The sequence below is a fragment of the Macrobrachium rosenbergii genome, chromosome 4 (assembly GCF_040412425.1).
Source record: "Macrobrachium rosenbergii isolate ZJJX-2024 chromosome 4, ASM4041242v1, whole genome shotgun sequence".
Lineage (NCBI taxonomy): Eukaryota > Metazoa > Arthropoda > Malacostraca > Decapoda > Palaemonidae > Macrobrachium > Macrobrachium rosenbergii.
In genome coordinates this window covers 34,210,635-34,228,647 of record NC_089744.1, presented here as the reverse complement: position 1 = coordinate 34,228,647, position 18,013 = coordinate 34,210,635, and the positions used below count along the sequence as shown (strand labels likewise).

General features: G+C 35.8%; 1 protein-coding gene and 1 long non-coding RNA gene across 3 annotated transcripts in view; one reads left to right on the top strand and one right to left on the bottom strand.

The window, feature by feature from the left end:
• Positions 1 to 2,864: 2,864 nt before the first annotated feature.
• Positions 2,865 to 18,013, top strand: part of LOC136832594 (cytochrome P450 CYP12A2-like) — a 20,559-nt gene continuing 5,410 nt past the window's right edge. For both annotated transcript variants that reach the window (XM_067093775.1, XM_067093766.1), the window contains exons 1-7: positions 2,865 to 3,002; positions 9,252 to 9,708; positions 10,388 to 10,652; positions 10,968 to 11,084; positions 16,376 to 16,452; positions 16,781 to 16,979; positions 17,645 to 17,915. In XM_067093775.1, coding sequence (XP_066949876.1) covers positions 9,252 to 9,708; positions 10,388 to 10,652; positions 10,968 to 11,084; positions 16,376 to 16,452; positions 16,781 to 16,979; positions 17,645 to 17,915 — 1,386 coding nt within the window. In that variant the 5' untranslated portion in view covers positions 2,865 to 3,002. The remainder of the gene's footprint in view (positions 3,003 to 9,251; positions 9,709 to 10,387; positions 10,653 to 10,967; positions 11,085 to 16,375; positions 16,453 to 16,780; positions 16,980 to 17,644; positions 17,916 to 18,013) is intronic.
• Positions 12,575 to 18,013, bottom strand: part of LOC136832605 (uncharacterized) — a 25,119-nt gene continuing 19,680 nt past the window's right edge. The window contains exons 2-3 of the long non-coding RNA XR_010851267.1: positions 13,104 to 13,183; positions 12,575 to 12,712 (exon numbers count right to left, since the gene is read on the bottom strand). This is a non-coding gene — a long non-coding RNA (uncharacterized lncRNA). The remainder of the gene's footprint in view (positions 12,713 to 13,103; positions 13,184 to 18,013) is intronic.

The following is an 18,013-nucleotide window of genomic DNA, read 5'->3' as shown; positions in this document are numbered from 1 at the left end:
CACAGAGAGATATTACGGTCTTTAGTTCATCTACAATGCGATACCCGAGAAATTTTCGGAGCACTGACGACGTCAAAACAGGTCAGACATTTTCTGGGCTCAGTATGTCTCCGATTACTTCGATTTTTCTACTTCCTATTCTTCACGGATCGATTTCATCTCTAGCTGAACTTTACTCATAGTGATCCTTGTTTCTTGAAGACAGCAATATAATCCTCTATCTATCTATCTATATTTCTGTTCTAATCACTAAAAATTAGACCCAGATATGTTCAGTAACCTTCTCTCGTTAATATTTTTATTGTTTTGTTATTCACAGATACATTACACTGTGTAAATTACTAAGTGTAATTGTAATTACACCTCGTAACTTACACAGTGGAATGTACCTATGAAAAACAAAACTGAAAAATATCAACGAGAATAGGTCATTGAACATATCGGGCCCTTTTTAGGAAGTTTCTAAAAAAAAAATTCCCTAACAGTTTCGATGGAAGACATGGGCCGATTTCATGTCCGGCCGGTATGATCACCACATTTAAGCCCAGGTGATTTTCTTTTTATTGAGCCAAATCCATGATCTTTGAGGCTATTGATACAGATTATTCACAAAATATAATATTCAGCTTCGGCGTCGCAACACGGTTTGTACATGCAATAATGAAGGACTTACTGTGGATTAAAAATCTCGAGAATATATCTTTGTAAAATGTAGTCGATTTTTTTGCTTCCTATTCTTCACGGATCGATTTCATCTTTAACTGAACTTTACTCATTATGTTACTGCCTTTCAAGAAACAAGGATCACTATGAGTAAAGTTCAGTTAAAGATGAAATCGATCCGTGAAGAATAGGAAGCAAAAAAATCGACTACATTCTACAAAGATATATTCTCGAGATTTTTAATCTACAGTAAGTCCTTCATTATTGCATGTACAAACCGTGTTGCGACGCCGAAGCTGAATATTATATTTTGTGAATAATCTGTATCAATAGCCTCAAAGATCATGGATTTGGCTCAATAAAAAGAAAATCACCTGGGCTTAAATGTGGTGATCATACTGGCTAGACATGAAATCGGCCCATGTCTTCCATCGAAACTGTTAGGGAATTTTTTTTAGAAACTTCATAAAAAGGGAGAACAAAGGCGAGATGTACTGTCTCTCTTCGACAGTTTCCTCCGAGTTCCAGTCATTCAGATTCGTGGATAAAACCGTTCTGTAGGATTTCTAAATACCTCTTACCGTAAACAAATCGTCCCACAATAAGGAATGATTCTGTTATGCTGCTATGTCTTCATAAACATCAGACACTTATTCTAGGAAAACCTTTCCTTGATCATCAGTTCCTGAGTGTGTGTGTTTGGCCACCCATTTTCGATAATACTCTGTTTATTGGACTAACTCATGTGAAATGTTCCTTTGTCAGAAAAGAATGAATGGGCCAAAAATACTACGTTAATGCAGTCTTACAATAATTAGATGACAGGGTAAATAGTCCGAGATGAGAACATTCCTAGGAACATCTGTTGTTCTTGAATTGATGGGACTTCATTGGAAGAGTCCGGCTGGCTGCAAAGTCACGATTTTTCATGATCTTCCGTCGTCTAAGAGGCGAGTCTTCCTCCCCCGTTTGGGTCGCTATTTAATCTTCGTTATTCTTTCCTTTTCTTTTACGTCTCTGGCACAAAACGGAATTGGTGAGCCAGTGCCACTGGCCTCTGCATAAAACAAGCCTTTGCTATTTCAGCAGCCACCGTGAGGAAAGTTACAATTAAACTGGTTTATGAAATTGCTTTTATGACATTTAAGCTGTCAAGCCATACACTGGGGCACTCTCTGCCATTCAGCGCTTTAGACAATGAAAAGAGGGCGTTGAAATGGTTGGACAGCAAAGTAAAGAGTTCCAGAAAACGAAGGAGATGAGGTACAAGGATCTAAAGGTTGAACTGGGACAAAACCCCACGGTTACACCAAGAAGAAATAGTTAGAGAAGTTGAGCAGCAAACTTGAAGGGAAAAAGGCTGGAATGTAAAATAAGCCTGAGATTATCCTTGAATATAGGAAAATTAGATGCATTCTATATCCTCCGATGGCGACACATGACCTAAATAAGATAAAGAGATAATGATCATATTCATTACGTAAAGAAAGATAAACATAGCAAGAGGATATAATGGCTGATGTTAGCAAAGCCATAGTGTCTTCAAAATTACGAAGCTTTTATCAGAACTGTAACTAATCTCTCTCTCTCTCTCTCTCTCTCTCTCTCTCTCTCGCAGAGTTTAAGTTATATTTTAGCTATTTTTCGCTACGAGCATCAAATCAAATGTAAGACATAAAGCTTCATAAAGTAGCCTCCTTGCTGCTTATCCATAAAGATATGCCAAACGAACTCTATTCACGTCTTAACAAAATCTACCATTTTTAGAAAACACACACACCCCCACTCTCTCACACATACACACACATACAGTATATATGTACAGTATGTATATGTATATGTATATATATATATATATGTGTGTGTGTGTGTGTGTGTGTGTAATATATATATATATATATATATATATATATATATATATATATATATATATATATATATATATATATATATATATAGGTAACAACTTTCTTACACACACACACAAACATATATATATACTATATATATATATATATATATATATATATATATATATATATATATATATATATATATACATATATATATATGTATGTATATATATACTGTATATATATGTACATTATATGTGTGTGTGTGTGTGTGTGTGTTTATTTCGTATGTAAGATACATGTAGTGGCCAAAGAGATGCCAGCAGAAAGTAAAAGCACGTCACCTCACACACTTAAATACTTCGCCTCTTTATCAATGAATCACTCCTCGCCAGGATAAGTAGCAGTAAGCTCAGTGCTGCTTCTGTCTGAGTACGTCGTACTGTTACAGCTCCGTCCCCCTGTCTCTCCCTTTCTCTACTGAAGGTAATTGAGTCTTAATAGGCATTTTTGCTGGCTTGTGTTGGTAAATTTCTGTTTAGGGGCTCCCTGCAGCCTAAAGTGGAGGAGTCGAAATATCCCAAAAACGCCTAGACAGCCTTGATACGATTGACGCATGAATATTTTTGGTGGTTCGCTGGGTTGTTGAGTGTGGGAACACCTGGGTTTCGAGGAGATAGTAACCTGAAATTTGGTTTGTAACAAAATTTCACGCGGTTTTAGTATATTTCCGGTTTTAATGTTGATATTCCAAAATGGTCCTTACTCAGAGACCCTCAAATATTTGACGAAGTTTGTTTGCGCCGCACACCTAACCGTCATGCTTGCTGCATACGATCTTCGATATACGGGACAATGATGATTCTGTTCTGGGTAATATTAGAAAACAAAGATCGAATTTTCATTTGAAGCTTGTGTGTTGAATCTTTTAACATATTTGCTTCCAAAGAGGGTGTGTCGTCATAATGTTGTGATTGAAGAAACAAATTCACAATTATGAATGGGTTCATATATTTAAAAATAAATCTCTACAAAGAGCTTTAGGGAACCTGTTCGATTCCCCTTCTCAAAAGTGAATCGAACGGATTCCCGAAAGCTGTATACCCATACATAACTGTGGATTTGTTTCTCCATTTTAAGACTTATGCTACTATGAGTATTTTTTGTTTCCTGAAAAAGAAAAGTACCGAAGGGGCTATTTGTCTGTCCGTCCGCGCTTACTGAGGCTAGAGGGCTGCAAATTGGTATATAGATCATTCACCCTCCAATCATCAAACATACCAAATTGCAGCCCACTAGCCTCAGTAGTTTTTATTTTAATTAAGGTTAAAGTTAGCCATGATCGTGCGCCTGGCACCGCTATAGGTGCCAAAAACACAGGCCACCACCGGGCGGAGGCTGAAAGTTTCATGAGCCGCGGCTGAGAGTTTCATGGGCCATGGCTGAGAGTTTCATACAGCATTATACGATGTACAGAAAACTCGATTGCGCCGAAGAAAGTTCAGCGCATTATTTGCCTGTTTAATGATGTGATTCCAGTGACATGAATACAAGATAGGTATGCAAGCATCGTCTCTCTAATGAACGAATAAGTAACGTTAACTTTATTCAGAAAGTGGAGAATGTGGCTTTTGCGACTCATAACACATGACACAAGGAGTGTAGTTTCTATCCTATGACGTCACAAAATCGCGTTATTTTTTTTAGTAGCATGATTTCTTGTAGCATATGTGAGGCCCCTAGGGCTCTCCAGTGTAATAATAATAATAATAATAATAATAATAATAATAATAATAATAATAATAATAATAATAATAATAATAATAATTTGATATGTTGAAATAGGTTTTTCCACTTTATTTAGTTTCCTCCCATGTTATGTACACACATTTTTCAGAAAAACGCACATTCTTTAGAAAGTGTTCTCCTGAAATAATAAAGCAAACCAAATCACTTGTTTACTGTGGTAAACAGGTGCTTTGGAGTCATAAATTTCATAAAACAGACCATCTTTGAGATATATTTGCTCCAAACTTACTGATGAAGAAATTTTTACAAATTTTCACCATGGCAAATTATAGTTGGATGTTTGTGTATGTCAAATTTAAGGCCATTTTGGGTAAACTGGCTGGAAAACTGAACACTGCAATTTACCAGCCACTACATCGTTACCCCAAGAGTATGTATACATTAGCAAACATTATTGAGGACCACGTGACGTCTGTAAAGGGGTGTGTTCTGAATTACACGGTGTAGCGGAATGTGTAAATGCACTGCCATTGATACATAACATCAGTTGAGAAGACCAACGAAATGAGATCGTTACATATCGTTATTTAAAGGCAATGTCAGAAACATTTAAATTTAAGGCTATAATTGGTGTACATGCACTTATTAAAGTTTTGACAGAATTCTATGGTGTCCTTCTAAGAATGACGGAGATTTTTGTCTTTTGATTTCAGCAGATATATATGATTATTTGATTACAGGGAGAGAAATAATGTTATATTGGCATGGTGAGACAAAGTTGAATGGAGAGCAGTGTGTGTGTGTGTGCAGGAATGGTTAAGACATGGTGTTTGTGTCTGTGATAGCTGAAAGGTGTAGAGCTAGAAAACTGGGGTAGTACTTGTGGTGTAAAGATCGTCTCTCGGGACATTTGGGAAATTAAAAATGCATTAATGCGACAAGTGCGCAGGTAAGATTGAATGCGATAGAAGAAAAGTTGTAATCGTGAGTTTGCATGGTCTACGAATGTAAAGAAAATAAGACTTAAGGACATTGGTTTTGGAAGAGCCTTTGTAGGTACTTGGCCGTTTTGGAACTACGGAATTCGTAAATGAGACTGGAAACATTCATGTGGAAATATATTTGTAAAGGGGCTTGCCTTCTGCTGATACATGGTTTCCAAAATGATAATCGTGAGTATAATTACTGGGAAAGAGAAAAGGGTAAAGCCAAGAGTTTGCTAGTACGTGCTAGTATAAAGTAGATGGATAGGCAAAATGACGGATAAAGTTGTAAGAAGAAAAGAATGGTGGCTGGAGGCATATCTGCTCTTTACTTAGTTGAAGCAAAACCAAAAACATATAATATCAAGTTTGAAAGGAAGAGGTAAAATTGTGGCTGTAGATGTAATCATGATAAGTGAGTTAAATAAGAATGGAGTGACAAGAACGTATAAGGAGAAAATGAATTAAATATAAGCTAGATTTAAAGATGCAAAGGTGGAAGGAGAAAATAAGAAGTAAATTCTATGCTGGGATCACAGGCACAACAAGAAGTGTTTGTGGGCACAGAAGTGTAATTTTGAGAATGTTTGTGGGAGTGACTGTTCAGGATATAAGGAGGTAAGGAGGTCAAATAGGAGACTGAAGAATAGAAAGACGCCAGAAGTGTATGGGGTTACAAGTACGATACTGTAGTGAGACTTGTATCAAGTGGCTGACCAGCTTGTACGATACGTGTGGATGAGAAAAATAATAAGTATATCTTGGTTTAACCAGACCACTGAGCTGATTAACAGCTCTCCTAGGGCTGGCCCGAAGGATTAGATTTATTTTTACGTGGTTAGGAACCAATTGGTTACCTAGCAACGGGACCTACAGTTCATTGTGGAATCCGAACCACATTACAGCGAGAAATGAATTTCTATCAACAGAAACAAATTCCTCTCGTTCTTCACTGGCCGGTCGGAGATTCGAACTCGCGAGAGAAAAGCTCCAAAGGAATAATTTAAAGGAATAATTGTACTAATGTTAAACAGTAAAGATAATCGAGGCAACTGTGATATATATATATATATATATATATATATATATATATATATATATATATATATATATATATATATATATATATATATATATATATATATATATATATATATATATTTATATACATATATGTGTGTGTGTATTATATATATGTATGTATTGCTTAGTATGTAAACGATGATGCACGGTAGGATTTAGAATGAAATAGTAACAGAGATTGCAGGAGGACCAGTAAGAAGAAATGTGTAGATTTAGACAAGGTAGAGGGTGGGTGGATCTAGTGAGAGTCATGAGAGGGGCCTGTAAGAATTGTAGGGGTATAGCATTGCTTCGTACACTTGGAAAAGATGTAAGGAAGGATTTTAACTAAAGTGAGGCACATGACAAAAGGATGAATAGGGCTTTACGTAAGGTAGAAGGCATATGGAGTAAGAGTTTGTTATGAAACAGCTATGGGAGAAGTCTGACATTAGGAGAAAACTATGTAATGCATAAGACAAAGAAAAAACTATTTTAGGGACATTGAAGATGCATAGTATAGAAGATATGCTATAAGCGCAGCCGATTTGTATGAGTGAGGAGTGATCGGTTTGGTGTACAAGTGAGCCTAAGACAAGGGGGTGTTATGTCTCCATGGCTGTTTATGGTTGGAATAATATAACAAGCCAGATAACTGAACTAAATCGAGTTTAGACCAAAGGCCAAGCGCTGGGACCTATGAGGTCATTCAGTGCTGAAACGGAAATGAGGAAAACATAGCAGTTGCAATATGAATCAGTTGTTAGTAGAGGGTGGAATATGAATGGAGGTACAGTAAAAGAAATGAAAGGGGTTGCAGCTAGGGGCCGAAGGGACGCTGCAAAGAACCATAAATAATGCCTACAGTGTACCGCATGAGGTGCACTGATGGCACTACCCCGCTACGGGGAAGCCAGATAAAGGACAACATTTAGATGCTAATTTGGAGCACAAGAAAACGCGTCGTGAATGAAGTGGGGAATTGTTTATGTTTACAGATAATAGCAACAACTGATTGGGAATGATGAAAAGAGACGACAGAAATGAGTGTAAGAGCTGCGAAACGTTTACAAAAGAAGTGGAGAGTTTATTTGAACAAGAGTAAAATTGTGGTAGTAAATGAAAACCAGGAAGATAAACTGATTTTATACGACTTATGACATTTAGGTTGTCAAGCTCAGCACTGGAATACTTTTGGCCATGTAGCTATCAAGACGGTGGACAGAGAGAGTTGTCGTTGGATGGTAAGATAAAATGTCCAGAAAAATAAAGGAAATGAAGTACAAAGTGCTGGAGAGCAAAGCTGAAAACGGAAGGGGAATGGAGGCAAAGTAAAAGTGGAAGCAGCTAGGGGATGAAGGGACACGCCACACTATTTAGTAGTGCCTATAGTGCATCACGTTATCGGCCAAGCTCAAAGCCAACACAATTTCTGATACTCAAATCTCTACATATTAAACTATGTGTTCCCTCGTTAAGCGCCCAAACCGCCTCTATTCCATTGTTCTTTTCCTAGTTCACTGTTTGTGCCTCTGATCTTTTTTATTTATTTATTTCATTATTATTATTATTATTATTTTTTTTTTTTTTTTTTGTCTGTTGGTGTCGTTCTGTTACTTGCATTGAAAAGTTAGACCCTTGTGCTTTTAATATGGCATTATTAAGTGTGTTATTGTCTGAGTTCATTGAAACTTTTTTGGATTTTTTAAAACATTTTTTCCTGATATAATTTATTCGGAGTGTTTCAGGATTTTGTATATTCTTTTAAAGTGCTCTTGTGTAACTGTATATGTGTGTCTATATGTAATATGATTTTATACTTTGTGTGAATGTATTCAAGTGTGCTCTAGAGTATGTAATTGGGAAGTGCGTTTCTAGTTTATATTTATGTTAACGTAATTCGGTTTTATCCGTTCAGTCCCATTTATTAATTATATAAATATATATATATATATATATATATATATATATATATATATATATATATATATATTAATAACAGGACGTCATTTAAACTGGGTGGTGCCTAGCGGAGACATTTATCCAAGAAAAGTTTTTCAGGACTAACAGTCCTCATCGTCCGGCTACCATCCAATTTAAATGAGGTCCTGTTATTAACTGTATTAATAACCAGAACAATTATGTAAGTTGTATAAATATATATATATATATATATATATATATATATATATATATATATATATATGCATATATATACACTCATATACGTTCATATATATACATATATATATATATATATATATATATATATATATATATATATATATATATATATATATATATATATATACTTTATTTGCAACACTTGCGTTTAAGGAATTCATATTCCCATCGTCAAGGCTAAAACAGAAAAATAATAAAGCATAAAAAACATACATCCACTGAAGCAGAATATTTCGTAGAGCAAATATTAAGTGTACTGGGTCCACGTAAATAAGAATAAAATGTTAGTCCAAGGGGAAAAAATGACGACCAATGAAATGGGAAGTGAATCAAGAACTAAACTAAGAATAGCAATTTGTGTCTTTTTCCAGCGGAAACTAACAAATCATCGGAAATGGTGATGAAGGATTCTGGAAAATACAACTCTAATGTGTATTTAATTGAATGCTTCAAAACTAACCTAATCAGCTGATAAAAGTATGACTTTGTAGTTTTAGCACGACCTTTGATGTTACGGGTGCTTGAGTGGTCGTGATAAGTCTGATAAGATATTAAAATGCAAATAACAGTTCCTAGAAATTTCGTGCACAATGTTTTTATATAATTTGCGATTCCTTTTTACAAAACAGCCACACTAATTTCACTACAAAAAGTATAAATGTTAATCATATCGTCAACTCAGAATCATTCTTATTTGTCTCAAAATATATGGGTAAGAAAAACAAACTAATGTCCTACTTTTGTCCCCTTTGCCCAGATGAGGGCCTTCACAGGAGTGAGAAGGTGGCCATATTTCCGGTCGAAAGCCGGGAGGAATCTTACCGAAAGATCCTTAGCCCCTTTCCAGAGAAAACATGAAGAAACTCCGACTGGAGATTTTCCGATTCTCTCGGGAGCCAGAAGAAGACTGGCGGCCCAGTCAAAACCGGCAGAAACCCTTCAGACAGGGAAAACTTTCAGAATGGCAGAGTTACGGAGCGGTCACCAATTTTATTCTGAGCTCAGCCAGTCATTGCCTTACCTTGAGGCTTACAACCTGATGGAGGAGAATGCCGAGCTCATCTTTGATGACGAAAAGATGTTGCAAGAAAGATCGTTTACGATAGATGACGCCACAACTGTAGACCGTTCCTCACCGCGTCCAGCAACCGAGCTGCCCGGTCCAAAATCATGGCCGCTGGTTGGCTGCCTGCCTTATATGATAAGTCATAAAGGTAGGTACTGGAAAATGAAAAGACTTTTTCTTCTATTTTTCTTTGTGTATCACCTGTTGGCATTAGAAGGTACCTTTCTTGCAAATATTGAAGTTAGAATTTAAAAACAACGAGGCAGCCGAATAGTTTCTTAGTGCCTCATTAATAACAGCTCCAAAATGTCAGGATGAAATATAAATTTTCACCCATTCTCGTTTAGCAACATGATTATTTCCACCGAGAATAAAGTTCTGGGATGAGCACAAAGTTTTTAGTCTAACGTCTTTTAGTATATTTACTCAGAGAAGAATAACTTCATGCTAAAATGGCACAAAATATATTCAAAGTGACCGCAATGTTACTTGAAACACTGGTTCTTCACCATCTTGCAAAAGCAGATTTAAATGCTCAACGTCACGTCTCTTTTTATACGGATGGTTTAAGTGCTTTCATAAGTTATACCTCCTTTAAAATAATTTGCATAAAATAAAATCTTTTTGTATGGTTTTCCTTACTTCTCAAAAGCGAGACTTGACTGCATGTTCACACAGAACTTACTTAATTTTGTAAAATCACCTTACTCTGTTGTTTTTCACTTATTCTATGTGGCCTTGGTTTGATCTGCATGTTCGTGGCCTTTTAGGTTGGTTCCATACAAGCGTTCATTAATAATAATAATAATAATATAATAATCTCTCAGATTTCGATCCCCAACGGTTGTACCTCTTCTGGAGGGCTCTCAGAGAAGAGTTCGGCCCAATCTTTCGGAAGGACATGCCAGGCCACCCGAACATGATATTCATCACTGACCCAGCTGACGCGCAAAAGATGTACCATTCTACGATGTACAACCCCATTCGACCAGGAATGCAGTCTCTCAAAAAGATACGAGGACCAGGAGGAGCTGATGGCAAAACCGATACCTACCAGGACGTCTTCCTTGGCAAAGCTGGTATATTGGCTGAGTATGTTTAGTTCTCTTTGGAACTGGGAATCTCTATTTTTCTATTCTTAGCCTGTAACTCCATGAAGGTAATTGCTTGTACACAAGAGGCTCATTATTTCCAGTAATTATCTGGGATCAAGTGTTAGGACTGCTAAAAATGTTGATAATTAACACAAGATCTATACTATTTCAAAGAAGGGGTGTTCTTCAGATATTTCTACAAATTGGTTCTAGAGTCCAGCAAAATATGTAATTTTCATTTACTCTCAAGTAATACAGAACTTTCTCTTCACGCCTTAGTTTTTGATAATCTTTGTACTCCTTCGTAACAAAGGCAAGGGGAAGAGTGGTGGAGGGTGAGGCGCCAGGTGCAGAAGCCTATCACTAATTCCGAAATCGTCGGTCGCTACCTTCCCAGAATGAACGAAGTGGCAGAGGCATTCATTCTCAGGTTCGTTTCGTAGTCTTGCTAAGTGTTGCATTTTTTTTATCCTCCACTAAAAACAGGACTGCAGGTATGGACTGAAGCGATTAACGAAAGTTTGACTAACAACTGATGCACGCATACTTTTGTTGCAAAATCATTTAGAAAATATGAGATTTGTCCCCTTTAGGCACTCTACACCATAACATGTACAAGACTCACGCGACCAGACCACAAAAAGGAAATTGACATGTTAAATCCATAGTTTTCCGATTTCAACAATAGGGGAGGTAGAAAAACTTCCAAGTAGTCGCATCCTAAGAGTGGCTGTTATACAAGGCTTTCGCAATTTGTTGAGTAGAATTGCTAAGACGTATATGCCCAGGTAATGAAAGCTTAAAGCTGCATAATAGTATTGTAACTCGGGAAAGGGGTTTAAACGAATAGACGTATGAAATCTCCATGAAGAGGAGTACTGCCCCGTAAATTAGAAACAGTTAAGTGCAACTACCCCTGGTTCCACGATTTTAAGTTAGCAGCGCCTGCAACGATTCTAGTAAGAACAATGTCTTCTCACCTAACTGATATTCTTCCGGACTACCTTGCCCCTTGCCAAATGGAGATATAGTCTCACAAATGCCATTAAGGCATATTTTTACACAACAGAAGTTCACAATCACGGCAATCATTTCTTAATACTACTAGATAATCAGCAAATTAAACTTTCAAATTCTGACTAATCATTCCAACTGGTAATTTGTAACAGTGGAAACCCGTTACCAACATCCCTCACATATACCTAAACCAATTTGTCTATGGACGTAGTTGTAGGCTGTCGGCTTAACCTATGTCGAGTTGGTTTTTGCCTAATTGTCTTGCTGTTTGCGACTGCCAGATCGTGTCAGGAGCACATTTCGACGCCTTACCCGGTCATGGTGGCGACAAGTTAACAAGCCACCGGGAGAGGCCATGACTACTGCACTGCATTGCACATTCTTTGGTTCAAGTTCCTTGTTTGAGGGTAACCACCCTCCCACACCCCCACCCGGCACAAATGTATAAGATTATGTTTTACATACTTTTGGCGTTACAGTTTAGTTTATCAATTTAGAATTAATTATTCCCTTGTACTACATACATACACAAACATGTTAAGTTAAAAGTTCATAGCTTCCAGCTTTGCGTATCATGTACAAAATCCTAAAAAGTTAATTTCTTAAATACTTTTGCATTTCACGTTTTTTTTTTTTGTAGATAATCATAAACTTCAAAGATCACTTAAATTATATGTCAAACCATTCTGCTCAAGCCGTTAAAGGGGTGAAATTTCTATTTAAACTTGAAGGGCTTAGTTCATACATATGATTTATATACATCACATACGTTTGACACCTGTGTGACATTCTCTCCAGTAAAACAGTTTCCAGAAACATTACTATTTACTTGTCACTGAATTCCTGGTCTCTATTCATACTCATTATCCAAACACTCAAACCAACCAGGGATAAAGAAATTTAATGGAAAATTATCAACTGTAATTGCTACTCCTGTATTACCAAAACTTCGGTTGTTACGTCACTTCCGTTCAAGTCTGGAACATCTTCGTTTGACAGACGTATTAAAGGACCTTGCCACTGCTTAAGAACCAGCACAACCTGCAAGACAAAAAATGTAGTTAGAAGGCTAGTGTCTATTTTAGAATGCAGAATTGTCTAAAACATGCAAGAGGACTGTGCTAAAATACTAAACCTCAGAATGAAGATACATGTACAAAACTTGCACCACAAAATCCTTATTCTGCCAAGTGAGATTTATTAAAGAAAAAGACCTCCAGACTATTTTTAAACACAGACTAACCATTAGAAAAGCTTCACTTAACTAGCAGATTTTCACCCTACAAGTGCAAGCCCCTCTTGTCGTACGGTAGACAAAAGTCTACCGTACGACAAGAAGAAATCCTCCCCACATCAGGGGCTCCGCCCCTGAAGGGGGAGGATAAGCTTGCATTACCTTTGGTTTAAAAAAAAAAAGTGAAGAGCTCCTTACCTCTTCGTTTTGAAGGAAAAAATACGTTACCCACGAAGTCTGGAGAAGGCAGCAGGTCAGCTAGTCACCAAAGCACAGATCTGAAAAAAAAGGTAAAACGTCAACTACTTATATTTCTAAATTTAACTATACCAACGTCTCGTAAAATAAAATAAAAAAAAAATACACAAAAAACTCGCTAACATTGCAGAGACCTAATCGTCAGTATCTAAGCCAACTGAATACAAATAATTAACAAACACGATCTACAAGGGTTAGTCGCCTTCTGGGAACGATTCAACACTACAAACACTTACATAAAAAAAAGACGGGAAACGAGCAGCAAAACACCAAACCCGGAACACATCCAACGCGACTTAACTGCTTCCTTTTCACTCGACACTTAACACCTTGCGAATGCGACTAGCCACCGGTGGGCTGCTCCGATGTTCCTTATGGAGTGATGAGAGCAGGGAAAGGCGTTTTCACCTCAGAGAAACGAAAGCCCTTCGCTGGAACGACCGGTAGATGGCACTAACAAGTTGGGTATAAATGCTAATATAATATTAAGGCTTTAAAAACATATATTGGTAGGCAGGATAAATATGCATAACTCAAAGACTGGGTAAATTAGGGTAAATAACTAAAACTGTTATTAATCACGCTAATCGAAGTAACGACAAAATTATATAAGATAATGTCAGCTAAATAGTTCACAACCCGGTAATAATAACGACGAATGGTTCAGAAACACAAAAGGTAGAACTTAGATATCGCACCGTTTTTTAATTTAACAACAGATTTTTCTTATCACTTATGGGGTTTTCATTGTTTCCGATTCGCAATACAACTAAAGCATCCTCTTTTGTGTTAGGTGCGCTGATGTGACAAGGAAAACGAGTAATTGCATAAACCAAAAAGCAAAGGGAAGTACTTATATCTTCCTCAGAAAACTAATTAAGCTTGTAACTCTGCGATGAAGTAAAAATGTACAGAAATACGCTAATTTGGTGTTTACATGAAATTTTAAAGCAATTTTGTATTTGGCAAAGTCGAGCTTCCCAATCGTTTCAATAATTTCACACACAAACACATGCATATATATATATATATATATATATATATATATATATATATATATATATATATATATATATATATATATATATATACATATATATTATATATGTGTATGTGAAATTATTGAAACGATCGATACTTTCAAAATAAAAATTACTTTAAAATTTCATGTAAACTATAAATTAGAGTATATATATAATACACACATATATTGATAATATATATTTACATATATATATATATATATATATATATATATAATATATATATATATATATAAAATATATATATATATATATATATATATATATATATATATGCATGTATATGTATATATACACTATATATATATATATATATATATATATATATATATATATATATATATATATGTATATCTTTAATATATGTACACATATATATGTATATATATACACATTTATAAAAATGTATGTATGGATGCAGGATGACAAATGATGCCCATAAAAGTAAATCAGTGGAAAAACTGACGAGCACCTAAAAATTACATGATTGCTTACAAATGGACACAGATGTATATGTATATTATATACTGTATATATATATATATATATATATATATATATATATATATATATATATATATATATATATATATATATATATATATATATATATATATGGTTTTGTCTTTTTGATTCTTGTTGTTACAATTTTTAACAGCAAAAATTTATACAGGTAAAGTCTTGATTTTAGACACTGATTTAAGGAATGCCTGTATCATGTTCACCTAAAGTCCTTATAATGGCACTTATTCAGGGGAGAAATTTCCTCCAATCACATAAAATCATTCGGAGAGAGACAACTTGCCTGTTTGAATACTTGTCAGAATTCTGGGCCCTCTTGCTGCAGTTGGATGGCATCTTTCTGCTGAAGGTCATTACCATTCTTCTTTTGGAGAGCAAATCCTGTAGAATGATGACTTGTGTGGCCTGGTTGGCAGCAGTCTCGTCTTTCAATTGAAAGACCTGGATTGATCCTGATGTGAGTCAGAAATTTATCCTTTATTTTATATATATATATATATATATATATATATATATATATATATATATATATATATATATATATATATATATATATATATATATATATATATATATATATATATATATAAATCAAGGTGAAAACGTACGCTGTATTTCCGATAAGATTTCTGACTCCTCTCCAAAATTATGATAGCTTGCAAAAGGGCAGATATATATATATATATATATATATATATATATATATATATATATATATATATATATATATATATATATTCTTTAGGGGAGACAAGAGATATTTACGAATAAATTAGTAAAACCATCAAATAAATCTCTTTTCTGTACCCTAGAAGTAAACTTTGTTAGCCTGACATTAGCGATGCTCCAGTGATTTTTGCCTCAAGCTTCATCCTGATGACAGTGGTCTATTATTTCAGAAATACGACGATCCGGTATCTATTCTCACCCACGTTGACCTGAAATACCCTGATTAAGAACTGGCAGCACATTTGCAATGTGGCATATTGATAATGCATAATTGTTTAAATTTATTTTTCTCTGGATATGCTTATAGTTCAGCGACTGAATAGCATAATAAGCTTTGTCTTACACAGTTGAAAGAAGTGTGACGACGAAACATGACATAAGGCATTTTTCTGTAAAGGTAGTCAAAGGTAATCATGTACAAACCTCTTACGTGTGACCACGTGTTGCACGTTCGTTCGTGTATTTTCTCTTCGGTTTGTAAGATCTTGTTGATAAAAGACAACAATTTACATTGCTCGGTAGGATTCTTCAGAGACTATCTGATCTTTCATAAACGGATAAAGTCAGATGTTTTATCTATTTACAACAGTTTTAACTAGGGAAAGTGTGGTTTCTTCCCAGAGACTCCAGTGGCCAATTTAAGTTTGGTAGACCTTAGACTTCAATACTGTAGTATGTGTGTATGTGATGCTTCTGTAAGATATTTCACAACTGAATAGCAATGGACTGGGACCAGGGATATTTATCCCAAACCTACTCAGTCTGTTGTGTTGCTTCACACAAAGCCACTCTTTAACTTCAGTCAGCTGAGATCTTTAATTCTGAATCAGATACAAATTTGGAACATGTTATATGTCCGATTTCACTGCGCAATGTTTGATATGAAACGATTTCTAACGCAACACGTTTATGTTCCAGGATACGTTCAATTCGAAACAGAAACAACGAGGTACCTGGAACCTTCAAAAGAGAAACGTATAAATGGGCTCTCGAATGTAAGATGTCAGAGTCAACATTCTTTTTCATGTGGTTTCCTTAGCTGATTTGAATCAAAGATTAAAACTCTTTATAAGGAAATACAGCGATAAACTCAGAAATATTAGGTCATTACTTGATAACATTCGATCATTTTTCTACGTAGTGCTTCCTGCCTTCTTTATTCATATCTAAATCCTTGTACTCTTTGCGGCCACGTCCATTGTAAATTGGATGTCTACATTTTAGGCAACATCCTTTTTTCAAAGTGAATTCTTCAAATGAGTTCATTCACAAAAAAATCAAAAGAATAAAAAAAACGACGTAACATTCATCTCTATCTTATAGCTCTTGGCACCATTGCCCTTGAGAGAAGACTTGGAATTCTTGACCCAAACCAAGAAGAAGAGTCTCCGAGTTCGCGATTAATCTGTCTAGTGGAGCAACTCCTGGAAGCGCTCCACGAGACGGAAAACGTCAAATTATGGCAATACTTTCCTACCTCCTCCATCAAGAAGCTCCAAGAAGCCCACGACATTTTTACAGAGTGAGTTTTGCATCAAAATGTTTCTACTGGAAGGAATACGGTATTAACTAGGTGGTTTGCTGTAATCTTCACGTCACTAAATAAAAGTGCTTTGCTGTAATCTGTTCACTAAGATTACGTTACAGGACATGGTCGTATCAAGGATTTCATTCTAGGAGCTGGGAACGAAAATTATTCTTCACACAAATTTCTTTAATTTCTTTGTCTGCATAGAGTAATGCTACTATTTTTCAATACTTTTTCATTGCAGACCATGTAATGTAGCTATTTTGTGGATTCTAGACCGTGGTATATCGGCTACATTTTTTAAATTTAATATTTTTTCAATTTTGTTTTCAAATTAGTAGAATTTACATGGTCAAAAGCCATGCCTCCACCCTCCAGCCCCACCCAGGATTTGCCGAGTTTTTCACAGCAATAAGTCACTGAGTAAAGACTGAATTGAAAACAGTTCATACTGCAAAGAATACACCAATGAATTTACGTTTTTGATGCATGAAAATATAATTATTGTTATTCCATGATACTCTTTAATAACCTTCCATATTTCCTTTTCAACAGAACTCTTTTCATTATTCAATCCCAGTGAAACTGGATTTTGTATGATCCATGACACTGGAGTGAAAGCACGATCAGGTACAGTATTATACTACTACTTCTTCCAGGGTTGCACTGGAAGCCATACAGGCCACGCAAGAACTCGTCCAAGCTCGCCTCGCTTTGTCAGAGCAAGCGGTAGATGAAGGAAATAATAAAGCATCGTCTTCATTCATCTCTTCGCCCGATTCCGCCGCCTGTCCTTTTCACAGTCCCAGTTCGAAAAACAACGCACCAGAAACGAGCACTCTGCTCGAGACGCTGCTGGGGTTACCCGGTTTGGGTAGAGAGGATGTTTTGACTTTCTTGCTGGATATGCTAGCCACGGGTATCGACACGGTTAGTTATGATTAATTAGCTAGGGGCGTCAATGATACGATGAGCTGTAGCTGTCTTAGTTTTACCCTTATTAGCTGCTGAACTGTTACATCTTTGGC